We start from the raw sequence: 12,623 nt of genomic DNA, 5'->3' as shown, positions 1-12,623 counted from the left end.
CAGAGCACTGTACTAAGCTCTTGGGAGGGCACGGTACAACAGAATTAGCAGACATTGTTCCCTGCCCATAATGAGCTTACAGTCTTGTGGAGGAGACAGATATTAATAATACTAAGCCCCAGTGCTTTTTATAGTGCTTGGCATGGAGTAAGTGCTTAACAAACACCACAAGTATTATTATGTCATTATTATTTCCCTCTGGGCTCTTTCTCGCCAGCCTTCCTGGGGCTCCACTGTACTCCAGGCCATAATAATAATAATATTAAAATGTGTTATATGTGCCAAGCACTGTAGTAAGCACTGGGGTAGATGCAAGCTAATCAGGTCCCACATGGGGCTTACAGTCTAAGTAGAAGGAAGAACAGGTATTGAATCCCCATTTTACAACTGAGGCAATGGAGGTACAGAGAAGTTAAGAGACTTGTCCAAGGTCACACAACAGACAAGTGAAGGATCCGGAATTTGAACCCAGGACCTCTGATTCTCAGGCCCTTCCATTAGGCCACACTGCTCTCCGGGATACCCACTGCAAAATAAACCTAGAGCAGAATGCCCATCTTTTTAGGTGAGGTCCAGCCCCAGGAGATACTCAGTCACAGCTCTTCCCAGAAAAGGCTAGAAATTTATCTCCTCTTCCTGGAAGATCTGATCCATTCCCCCTAAAGAGAACCAAGACGAAGAAAGTAGAGCTTGCATCCAGGAAGTAGTGTGGTCTAGTGGAAAAAGCATGAGTGGGAGCCAGAAGATCTGAGTTCTAGTTCCGATCTGGCCTGCCGTGTGATCTTGTTCAAATCCCTTCATCTATGCCTCAGTTTCCAAATCTGGGGAATGGGGAACACCTCCTAACCTCTCGGGGATGTTGTATGGATAAACTGAGATGATCAGTGTGAAAGTACTTTGGAAAAAGCTCTATATAAATTGAGGGTATATTACCTGTGATGCCTTAGTAATAGTAATTATTAAGCTCTGGGAAAAAGTACATGGATGAAAACTAGGAAGGGTTCCTGGCCCTAAGGAGCTCACAATCTAAGGCTCTTTAAGATAATGGAGACATTTTGCAAGGCTTACATTTATACCAAAGACTGGAATCATGTAATCATCATCTCTTTCCTGTAATTATTCCCAGGACTAACTACCTTGCTTGGCCAAAAGCGTGTGTTTGTTTGTAAAGAGGTTTCAGGTTTGGGGGATGTGCTGCGTGGAGTTGCTTTTTGTTGAAACACTTCACCAATTTTCGTCCAAATTTCACGGGACCTTTTCAGGAGGAACCTCTGCAGTGTTAAGTTTTTCATTTCTAGCATTATGAGATGTCCTTGTTAAGAAACACAGCAGTTATTGGGGGCTGGGAAGGGCTGATAACTGACCCTCCCAGAGGGAAGCCACCCTCCGATCCCTTTTTTTTTTAATTTCTTTTTTTCCCTAGGTCTTGCTCCTTCCCCCTTGTCCCAGCCTCACTCCGCTCCAAACTCAATCTGATCATAACTCCATAATTGTCCCTTTTTCTCTTACTCCCCATTCCGGTTGTGGCTCTCCAGCCTGGACACACATACTGGGAAAGGGGAGCCAGAGCTAGTTTTCTCTTCCGTGCCCCTTCCCCATTTAGTTGGCCATGGAACAGCTGGCTTGGGCCTCTGAGAGGGATGTGGGCAACAGCTGGATTTCCTGTTCTGACCTTTGGAGGCTGGGCGGGGGTGGGGTGTGTGTGTGTGTGTGAATTTCTGTACCATTTTAATAGTGAGAGCCCTTAGTTGAGAGCTAAGGGTTCAAATTCTCCCAATTTCACTGCAACAGAAGCAGCGTGGCCTAGTGGATAAAAGCATGGACTTGAGAGTCAGAAGGTTATGGCTTCTAATCCAAGCCCTGCCACTTGTCAGCTGTGTGACCTTGGGCAAGTTGCTTCGCTTTTCTGTGCCTCAGTTCCCTCCTCTGTAAACTGGGGACTGAGACTGTGAGCTCCACTTGAGACAGGGACTATGTCCAACCCGATTTGCTTGTATCCCCCCCCAGCGCTTAGTACAGTAGTCCGGCACGCAGTAAGCACTTAACAAAAATAGTATTGTTATTATTAGAGAAGCAGCGTGGCTCAGTGGAAAGAGTCAGAAGTCATGGGTTCAAATCACGGCTCCGCCACTTGGCAGCCGTGTGACTTTGGGCAAGTCACTTCACTTCTCTGTGCCTCAGTTCCCTCATCTGTAACGTGGGGATGAAGACTGTGAGCCCCACGTGGGACCACCTGATCGCCTTGTATCCTCCCCCAGCGCTTAGAACACTGCTTTGCACATAGTAAGCGCTTAACAAATGCCATTATTATCATGATTATTATTATTATTCCCCTTCCCCACCGGCCTTGCAGCCCTCGGTGGTTTAACCCGTCCTGCTGAGAGAGGAGAGGCTGAGGGGTAGGTGACAGCTCGGGGGTCCCGGTTGGGGGAGGCCCTGGAGGGGAGTCTGGGGGGGCCTCTGGGGGGAGGCAGCTGCCCCCCCATCCCTCTTCCTCGTCCGGGTGGGTGTCTGGCCGGGCCAGCTCCGCCTGTCACGTCTCTGGCTCCCAGGGCACAATGGCCAGTTGTGTGGACGGTCCCTCGCCCCCAGGGGAAGGGACAGGACAGGGATGGGGGAAGGGGCAGCCCGGCCTTCCCCTTTGTGCCGAACTCTGCCTGACCCCCGCCCCCTCCCCTTCCCCCCAGGGCTAGAGCTAAGGCCTGGGGGCTGGGACAGATCATTATAATAATAATAATAATAATAATAATGGCATTTATTAAGCGCTTACTATATGCAAAGCACTGTTCTAAGCACTGGGGAGGTTACAAGGTGATCAGCTTGTCCCGGGGGGGCTCACAGTCTTAAACCCCATTTTACAGATGAGGGAACTAAGGCCCAGAGAAGTGAAGCGACTTGCCCATAGTCCCACAGCTGACAATTGGCGGAGCTGGGATTTGAACCCTTGACCTCTTGACTCCACAGCCTGTGCTGTTATGTTATGTATATATGTTTGTACATATTTATTACTCTATTTATTTATTTTACTTGTACATATCTATTCTCTTTTACTTGTACATATTTATTACTCTATTGTACTTGCACATATCTATTCTATTTATTTCATTTTGTTAGTATGTTTGGTTTTGTTCTCTGTCTCCCCCGTCTAGACTGTGAGCCCACTGTTGGGTAGGGACCGTCTCTAGATGTTGCCAACTTGTACTTCCCAAGCGCTTAGTACAGTGCTCTGCACACAGTAAGCGCTCAATAAATACGATTGACTGATTGATTGATTGCTCTTTCCACTGAGCCTCGCTGCTTCTCTGCATTAGAAGAATAATAATAATATAATAATAATTATTGTGGTGTTTGTTAAGCGCTTACTATGTGCCAGGCACTGTACTATGCACTGAGGTGGATACAAGCAAATCGGGTTGGACACAGTCCCTGTCCCGCATAGGGCTCACAATCTTATTCCCCATTTTACAGATAAGGTTACTGAGGCACAGAGAAGTGAGGCAACTTGCCCAAAGTCCCACAGCTGACGATTGGTGGAGCCGGGATTTGAACCCATGGCCTCTGACTCCACAGCCCGTGCTCTTTCCACTGAGCCTCGCTGCTTCTCTGCATTAGAAGAATAATAATAATATAATAATAATTATTGTGGTGTTTGTTAAGCGCTTACTATGTGCCGGGCACTGTACTTTGCACTGAGGTGGATACAAGCAAATCGGGTTGGACACAGTCCCTGTCCCGCATAGGGCTCACAATCTTATTCCCCGTTTTACAGATAAGGTAACTGAGGCACAGAGAAGTGAAGCGACTTGCCCAAAGTCCCACAGCTGACAATTGGTGGAGCCGGGATTTGAACCCCTGACCTTCTAATTCTCAGGCTCACGCTCTATCCACTATGCCGTGCTGCTTCCCATATTGTGGTATTTATTAAGCGCTTACTATGTGCCAAGCTCCCTACTAAGCGCTGGGGTGGGTAGAAGCAAATCAGATTGGACCCAGACCCTGTCCCACATGAGGCTCACAGTCTCAACCCCCATTTTACAGATGAGGGAATTGAGGCTGGATGCTGGGGCTGGGTGATGATGGGCTGGTACCACTGCCGAAGAAGGGAAGTGAGGAGTTAGGAGGTCATGGGTTCTAATCCCAGAGAAGCAGCATGGCTCAGTGGAAAGAGCCCGGGCTTTGGAGTCAGAGGTCATGGGTTCGAATCCCGACTCCTCCAATTGTCAGCTGTGTGACTTTGGGCAAGTCACTCAACTTCTCTGTGCCTCAGTTACCTCATCTGTAAAATGGGGATTGACTGAGAGCCCCACGTGGGACAATCTGATCATGTTATATCCCCCCCCCAGTGCTTAGAACAGTGCTTTGCACATAGTAAGCGCTTAACAAATGCCATCATTATTATTATAATCCCGGCTCCTCCGCTTGTCTGCTGGGTGACCTTGGGCAAGTCGCTTCACTTCTCGGGGCCTCAGTTACCTCACCTGTAAAATGTCCCACCTGGAACAGGGACTCCATCCAACCCAATTTGCTTGTGTCTACCCCAGAGCTTAGTACATAGTAAGTGCAGCGTGGCTCAGTGGTAAAGAGCCCGGGCTTTGGAGTCAGAGGTCATGGGTTCAAAGCCCGGCTCCACCAGTTGTCAGCTGTGTGACTTTGGGCAAGTAACTTAACTTCTCTGTGCCTCAGTTACCTCATCTTTAAAATGGGGATTAAGATTGTGAGCCTCCCATGGGACAGCCTGGTCACCTTGTATCCTCCCCAGCGCTTAGATCAGTGCTTTGCACATAGTAAGCGCTTAATAAATGCCATCATTATTATTATTATTATAAATGCCAATATTATTATTTTTGGCTGCCGTGTGATCTTGGGCGCGTCACTTCACTTCTCAGTTACCTCATCTGTAAAAATGGGGATGGATACTGGATAGGTGCCACTGTCTGCGCCTGAAAGGCGAGATGGCCCTGAGCAGGGGGCTTCCCAGGGGAGGGAGGGAGAGACAGGGGGCTTGTGTTCCCAGAATCAGTGAACTGAGCTGCAGAGAGGCGGGGGAGGAGGCCTGTCTGGGGGGTCCGTCTCCATTGTCTCTCTCCCCCGGCCTTGTGTGGGTCCCAGTCACCATCCTTAGTGCATTTATTGCTTGAACTCTGGATGTGTGTGTGCCCTTGCGTTTGTCTCTCCGTGTGCATGTGCGTCTGTTTGAGCATCCCAGCGCCTGACAGATTTATGACTCTCTCTGCAGGTCCCAAGTGTCTGGCCACTTGGACCAAAGTGAAATATATTAAAAAAAAAAAAAATCACACAGGGAGAACAATGCAGTCTCAGAGCCCAACTGCTCCCCTCCGGCCCACCCCGGCCCCCCACCTCCCCCTTCCCCGGCTGGGCCGGGGGAAAGAAAGGAAGACAGAGCAGCCGGAGCCCTGGAGACGTGACCTAGAGTTCCCCTTCCCCATCTCCCAGAGGGGGCCTTCTCTTGGAGCCCGAATTGATACCCCTCCCTCCATTGTGCAGATGGGGGACACAGCCCTGCTCTGGGCAGGGCATGGGAGAGAAGAGAAAGGGAAATAGATAGCAGAGGTCTGAGCCTGATTCTTGACCCTGCTTGCCTTCCTCTCTTCCCTCCCTCCCCCCCCCCAACTATCTGGGAATTCCACCAGGATGGACGGCGGGGTGGGGGTGGGGGGTGATGCAGAATGCAGATTGCCTAGCACTGGGGCTGTGCTAAAGTGGGGCTATCCATTTTTCGTCACATTGTAGAGGAGTGAGCAAAGTGGGCAGGAATCGTGTCTACCGAGAGAAGAAGAATAATTGTGGTATTAGTTAAGTGCTTACTATGTGCCAGGTGCTGTACTAAGCGCTGGGTTGGACACAGGCCCTGTCCCACATGAGGCTTACAGTCTCAATCCCCATTTTTACAGATGAGGTAACCGAGGCCCAGAGAAGAGAAGTGACTTGCCTAAGATCGCACAGCAGACAAGTGGCGGACCGGGGATTAGAACCCACGACTTCCTGACTCGCAGGCCTGTGCACTGTCCATTAAGCCATGCTGCATGCCCCTGTGGTAAGAGCATGGGCTTGAGAGTTAAGAGGACCTGGGTTCTAATCTCAGTTCTGCCACTTGTCTGCTGTGTGTTCGAGGGCAAATCACTTCACTTCTCCGGGCCTCAGTTACCTCAACTGTAAAACGGGAAATAAAACTGTGATCCCCACGTGGGACATGGACTGTGTTGAGCCTGATTAGCTTGTATCTACCCCAGCGCTTAGTACAGTGCCTGACCCATAGTAAGCACTTAGACTAAGCACTTAGCAAGTACCATAAAAAAGTTGGAGCTGGCCAAGTGGGAGTGACAGAGCGGCAGTTCTGTACCAACTCAGACATTTCTTATTAGTTCCTTCCACTGTCTAGTTCCCTCCCAACCAGTCTCTTCCCCTTTAAGGCCCCTCCTCTATTCTTTCCCCCACCCCCAGGGGATTCCCCCCCCACCCCACCCAGCTGTCTACCTTCTCCATTTTAGCTATCTTCCCCCCACCCTCATTTTTCCTTTCCAACAGCTCCCTACCCCCATTCCCTTTCCCCAACTTTCCTTTCATTCATTCAGTTGTATTTATTGAGCTCTTACCGTGTGCACTACACTGTACTGAGTGCTTGGGAGAGTACATTACAACAATAAGCAGACACATTCCCTTCCCACAAAGAGCTTACAGTGTAGAAGGGGGGCGATAGACATCAATACAAATAAATGTTACATTTAATCATCATCATCATCAATCGTATTTATTGAGCGCTTACTATGTGCAGAGCACTGTACTAAGCGCTTGGGAAGTACAGATTGGCAACACATAGAGACAGTCCCTACCCAACAGTGGGCTCACGGTCTAAAAGGGGGAGACAGAGAACAAAACCAAACATACCAACAAAATAAAATAAATAGGATAGATATGTACAAGTAAAATAATGAAATGAATCAGTGGAACTGACGTACTGTCTGAGCCCCAGGTTTTTGCTGGCTGATTGAAAAACCCAAATCACCACTCTTTCTCCCCGACTCCTTGCTTTGGTCTCTGGAAGGGCTGAGGGTCTTCAGTTTTGGCAGGAATGTGGATCTGTTCAGCCCAAGGTGGAAGGAGTAGGCTGTGGATCCTCGCAAGTTCCATTCCGAGTCTGAGAGGTCTGGGTTGGGTTCAGGTGGGCTTCCAGACCCCCACAACCCTCTGGAAGTTTGAATCAGAGGTCTGGGGGTTTCAGCCCATTGTCCAGGGCACTATTCCAGCAAGCATCCTGTTGCCAGTTTGAGTAAGAATACTTGACTGAGTGAACCATTCATTGGCCCAAAGGCACTTTTTATGGTCTTATGTGTGAATAGTCCTTTGACCTGCCAAGACTACATCCCCCGTCAGCTCCTGGGGCAGTTGCTCGTGGTGAGTAATGTCTCCCAGAAAAGAGCTCAGTCCTACTCCTGGTTTGACCCAGGCTATTTTCCGGTCTGCTTTAGTGTTCCCTGGGGACTCTAGAGTAAGTCAGACCTCAGATTTCTGGCCCACGCAAGCCTCTAAAAAGTGTGGGAAACTTTTTTTTTCTTTAATTCTAAGAAGAAATGGGCATCCCTTGCAGCAAGAGGGATTGAATTTAAACATCTGGATCATGAGGTCAGGAGACACGGGGCTACGGGAGGCTTCTTCCCCAAAAAAACCCTGGTGCAGGGAGCCTCTGTCTATGAGAGCTGGGTGAGGGGGCAGATGGCAGTGACCTCTGGGATTTTGACCTGATGTCAGCATGTTTTGTCCTTTCTCTCCTTCCACAGCTGCTGGCACCTACCTGCCTCCCCTGCAGCAGGTGTTCCAGGCCCCACGCCGGCCCGGGATAGGTACCGTGGGGAAGCCCATCAAACTTCTGGCCAACTACTTTGAGGTGGACATCCCCAAGATTGACGTCTACCATTATGAGGTGGACATCAAGCCAGACAAGTGCCCTCGCAGAGTCAACAGGTAAGGCAAGTATTCTGGCCCCTGCCCCTCAGTCCCTCCCCCCTAGAAGGTCTCTCTCCTTCTCCCCCAACCAATCCTCCTAATTTTACCCCACAGCAAGCCACATGTCTCCTGGGGTGAGGAAAAAGGTGAAGAGTACCAGACTGAAAATAAGATGTGTGGGTCCCATGCCCAATGTCAATAAATTAATCTTATTTATTGAGTGCTTACTGTGTGCAGAGTACTGTACTAAGCACTTGGGAGAGCACAAAATAACAGAGTTGGTAGAAACATTCTCTGTCCACAATGAGCATCAGTTAATGATAGAGAAGCAGCATGGTTTAGTGGATAGAACAAAAACCTGGGAGTCAGAAGGACCTGGGGTTCTAATCCCGGCTCCGCCACTTGTCTGCTGTGTGAACTTGGGCAAGTTCCTCTACTTCTCTGTGCCTCAGTTACCTCATCTGGAATATGAGGATTAAGACTGTGAGCCCCACGTGGGACAGGGACTATGTCCAATCTGATTATCATGTATGTATCTCAGCTTAGTACAGTGCCTGGCATATGGTAAGTGCTTAACAAAAACCATCCAAACATGTTTTAAAATGGTATTTACTGAACATTTACTATGTGCAAAGCACTGCACTAAGTGCTTGGGACAATACAGTACAGTGGAGCTGGTAGAATGGAACCCTGCCCACAAGGATCCTAAAGTCAAGAGAGAGGCAGACATTAAAATAAATTACAGAGAATAAGGGTATGTACATTAAAGTGCTGTGAGGTTGAGGTTGAAGAGAATTAAAGTGCTTAAGGGATACAGATCCAAAATCATAGGTGAGGGGCGGGGGGGGAGCAAATAGGGTGAGGAAGTGAGAGGAGGGGAGGCCTCTTGGAGGAGGTGTGATTTTAATAGGGTTTTGAAGATGGGAAGATGTTGCATATGAATGGGAGCAAGAGGTCAGCAGCAAGACAGACGGGATCATGATACAGTGAGTAGGCTGGCGTTAGGAGGCTGGATTGTAGTGGAAAATCAGGGAGGTAAGATAAGAGGGGGAGAGAGCTGATCGAGTGCCTAAAAGTAGTAGTAATGGTATTTACCATATGTGTACTATGTGTAGAGCACTGTAATTAGGATATAAAGGTGAAGGAATATAAAGGTGAGAATTAGACATAGCCCTTGTCCCTCAGGGGATCACAATCCAAAAAGTCGATGGTAAGAAGTTTTGTTTGCTATAAAGGTGAAGGAATATTAAGGTGAGAATTAGACATAGCCCTTGTCCCTCAGGGGATCACAATCCAAAAAGTCGATGGTAAGAAGTTTTGTTTATTGGAGGCTTTTGAGGAGAGGAGAGACTGAACTTTTTCTTTGAAAAATGCTCCAGGCAGTAGGGTGAAGTATGGACTGGAGTAGGGAGGTCAGCAAGGAGGTAGGATAGGATAAGTGCTTGGTTCAGCATAGCAGCAGTTTGGATAGAGAGGAAAGGGTGGATTTTAGCAATGTTGTGAAGGTTGAACTGACAGGATTTGATGATAGACTGAGTACGTGGGTTGAAGACGAGAGATGAGTTGAGGGTAATGCCAAGGTTATGGGCTTGTGAGACAGGGAGGTTGGTGGTGCTGTCTACAGTAAAGGGAAAGTCATGGGGAAGAACAGGGTTTGGATGGGAAGATGGGGAATTCTGTTACAGACATGTTAAGTGTGAGGTGTGGGTAGGACATCCAAATAGAGATGTCCTGAAGGCAGGAGGAAATACAAGACTGTAGAGAAGAAGAAAGATCAGGGCAGGGCCAGATCTGGGAATTACGTCCATGTAGAGATGGTAGTTGAATCCGTGGGAGTGAATAAGTTCTCCAAGGGAGTGGGTATAGATGGAGAATAGAAGGGGACCTAGAACTGAGCCTTGAGGGGCTCCCACAGGTGGGATGTAGATTATGTCCATGGCAACATTTGAAATGGTCTCTAAGAATCTCAGCTTAAGTAGCCTCATCCTGGGGGTCCAGGAAGGGTCAAAAGTGCAGGTTATAGTCAAGGTCTGTCTCCTCTTCCCCGACTCATGCATCCTGACTTCTCCCCAGGGCACAGAGGCAGAGAGCTGGACGAACTGACCCTCTCCAAGGGCTCTTCTAGCCTGAGGATTCTATGAGCTCCTTTCTCCCTCTCTCCCCTCTTCTCCCCCGTCCTCCCCCAACTGCAGGGAGGTGGTGGAGTATATGGTGCAGCACTTCAAACCACAGATCTTCGGCGATCGGAAGCCAGTGTATGATGGGAAGAAGAACATTTACACGGTCACGGCGTTGCCCATCGGCAATGAGAGGGTGAGGGGCCTGGAGAGGTCTCAGGGGCGGGGGGATTGGAGATGAAAAAACCACAGCTGGGTTTCGGTTTGTGTGGCTCAGAGTGTGAAAGGTCCCACCTCCCTCCTGCAGTCTCCTAATCTCCAAATACAGAAAGCAGATTAAGGAGAACCTGCTTTGGGATTAAGGGTAGACTGGAGAAGACCTGGTAGTGAAGAGAGAGAGATGCTGGAATAGAGATCAGGGAGGGAAGTTGAGGTGTCTGCTTCCCTGGAGCTCAAGAGAGACTCCCCCATTCCACTCCTGTGGGCTGGGGGATGGGGCCTCCACCACATGGCTGCTCTGTGACCTTGGCAAGTCGCTTCACTTCTCTGGTCCTCAGTTTCCTTGTCTGTAAAATGGGGGGGTTAAAAACCTGTTCTCCCCCCACCATAGACTGTGAGCCCCGTGTGGGAAACAGATTGTATCTGATCTGATTATTTTGTAGCCACCTCTGGGCTTGGCACGTAGAAAGTGCTGAAAAACATTCCACAGTTATAATTTATCATTATGGGACTATCCTGCCTGAAGGCAGGGGAGGGCCTGCTAGCTCAAGGTAGTAACGTTTGCAGTGAATCATTCATTCGATCATATTTATTGAGCTCTTACTGTGTGCAGAACATTGTACTAAGCGCTTAGGGAACATCTTTTGGGGTGTAGGGGGGAAGGAGAACAAGACAAGAAGTAACATGGCCTAATGGAGGGCCTGGGCGTCAGAGGACCTGGGAACTAATCCCAGCTCTGCCACTTGTCTGCTGTGTAACTTGGGCAAGTCACTCAGCTTCTCTGTGCCTCAGTTCCTTCATCTGTAAAATGGGGATTAAGCCTGTGAGCCCCATGTGGGACGTGGATTCTGCCCAACCCGATTAGCTTGTATCTACCCCAGCGCTTAGTACTGTGCCTGGCACGTAGTAAGTGCTTAACAAATACTATTAAAAAAAAAGAGAGCTTGGTGGAAGTGCCTAGGGGCAGGCAGGGGCCTGATGCTTGGTGTGGTGTCTCCTGCAGGTGGATTTTGAGGTGACGATCCCAGGGGAGGGGAAGGACCGGATCTTCAAGGTCTCCATCAAATGGATGGCCATCGTCAGTTGGCGTATGCTGCATGAGGCGCTGGTCAGTGGCCAGATCCCCGTCCCCCTCGAGTCCGTGCAGGCCCTGGACGTAGCCATGCGCCACCTGGCATCCATGAGGTACTCAGGGCGGGGGAAAGGGTATCCGAGGAAGGCCCTGTTGGGTGCCCTGGGGTGGGGAAGAGGTAGGCCAGAGATGGGGGATCTGGTTTGGGAGTCTGACACATCATCCTTACATTTAAGAAGAGGTGTTACTACCTGCCCTCTCCTGGGTTACCCAGCCCCGACTGAATGTGGGAAATCATTTCCAGTTCCCCACTGGGTTTCTCTCAGAAAACAAAATCTCTGCTCCATTTTCACTGCACAAGTCCTTACTGATCCCCTACAGGTGTTGGGAGTCCATGGTATGGATGGGAGATGGAGGCAGAGCCATGGACCCAAGCACCAAAGCGGGAGGGGGAGACCTGGGTATGGGGTGGGAAGGGAACCTGGATTGCTGCACCTCCTGTACAGATGGGGAAATTGAGGCCCAGAGAGGGCAAGCGACTGCCCAAGGGTCCTACAGCAGGGTAGAGTGGAGTTGACTCCCAGCACGGAGTGGTCTCTCTATTGATTGATATCAGAGTTCTAGGCTCCTTGCCTCTTCCGGGCCTATGACTATCTGCAAGTTCTGGGTGGAGATAATAACAATAATAATAATGATGGCATTTATTAAGCACTTACTATGTGCAAAGCACTGTTCTAAGCGCTGGGGAGGAGATCAGAGCGGATGCTGAGGGAGGCCGGTCCTGGAGTGACTCTGTGGCCCCCCGTCCCTCCCACATAACATGCCCGTGCTGACAGGTACACACCCGTGGGCCGCTCCTTCTTCTCACCCCCCGAGGGCTACTACCATCCGTTGGGTGGAGGCCGTGAGGTCTGGTTTGGCTTTCACCAGTCCGTTCGCCCAGCCATGTGGAAGATGATGTTGAACATCGATGGTGAGAGGGCTCGGCGGGGTTGGGGCAGTCAGTGGCTTGCCGGGGGGCGGGCGGAGCGGCGGGCTTCGACAGAGAGAAGGACATCTCTCCTCCGCCATCTTTCCTCCCCTTTCCCCTGACCTTCAGGTCAACGTCCTCTCTCTTCCCTCTTTCTTCCCGGATCCCTTCCCCCGACCCAGTCCCCAGGCGGAGGGGCTCCTCCCCATTTCTCGCCCCCCCCACACCAGCCAGAAAGTGCCGGGGGTCGGGGGGAGCCGTGGAACAAACTCCAGAGCCTATC

At 49.9% G+C, this 12,623-nt stretch overlaps 1 protein-coding gene across 2 annotated transcripts in view; it reads left to right on the top strand.

The window, feature by feature from the left end:
• Positions 1-12,623, top strand: part of LOC119938399 (protein argonaute-1) — a 43,502-nt gene that overhangs the window by 14,495 nt on the left and 16,384 nt on the right. Inside the window, exons 2-5 of one of the 2 annotated variants that reach the window (XM_038758224.1) lie at positions 7,797-7,980; positions 10,155-10,275; positions 11,302-11,483; positions 12,207-12,343. In XM_038758224.1, coding sequence (XP_038614152.1) covers positions 7,797-7,980; positions 10,155-10,275; positions 11,302-11,483; positions 12,207-12,343 — 624 coding nt within the window. Of the gene's footprint in view, positions 1-7,796; positions 7,986-10,154; positions 10,276-11,301; positions 11,484-12,206; positions 12,344-12,623 lie in introns of those variants that run through there. The other variant, XM_038758225.1, reaches the window with a different exon arrangement.

Source organism: Tachyglossus aculeatus, chromosome 16 (genome assembly GCF_015852505.1).
Source record: "Tachyglossus aculeatus isolate mTacAcu1 chromosome 16, mTacAcu1.pri, whole genome shotgun sequence".
Lineage (NCBI taxonomy): Eukaryota > Metazoa > Chordata > Mammalia > Monotremata > Tachyglossidae > Tachyglossus > Tachyglossus aculeatus.
Note: the sequence above shows the minus strand (reverse complement) of the source record. Positions and strands in the feature narration are given on the sequence as shown.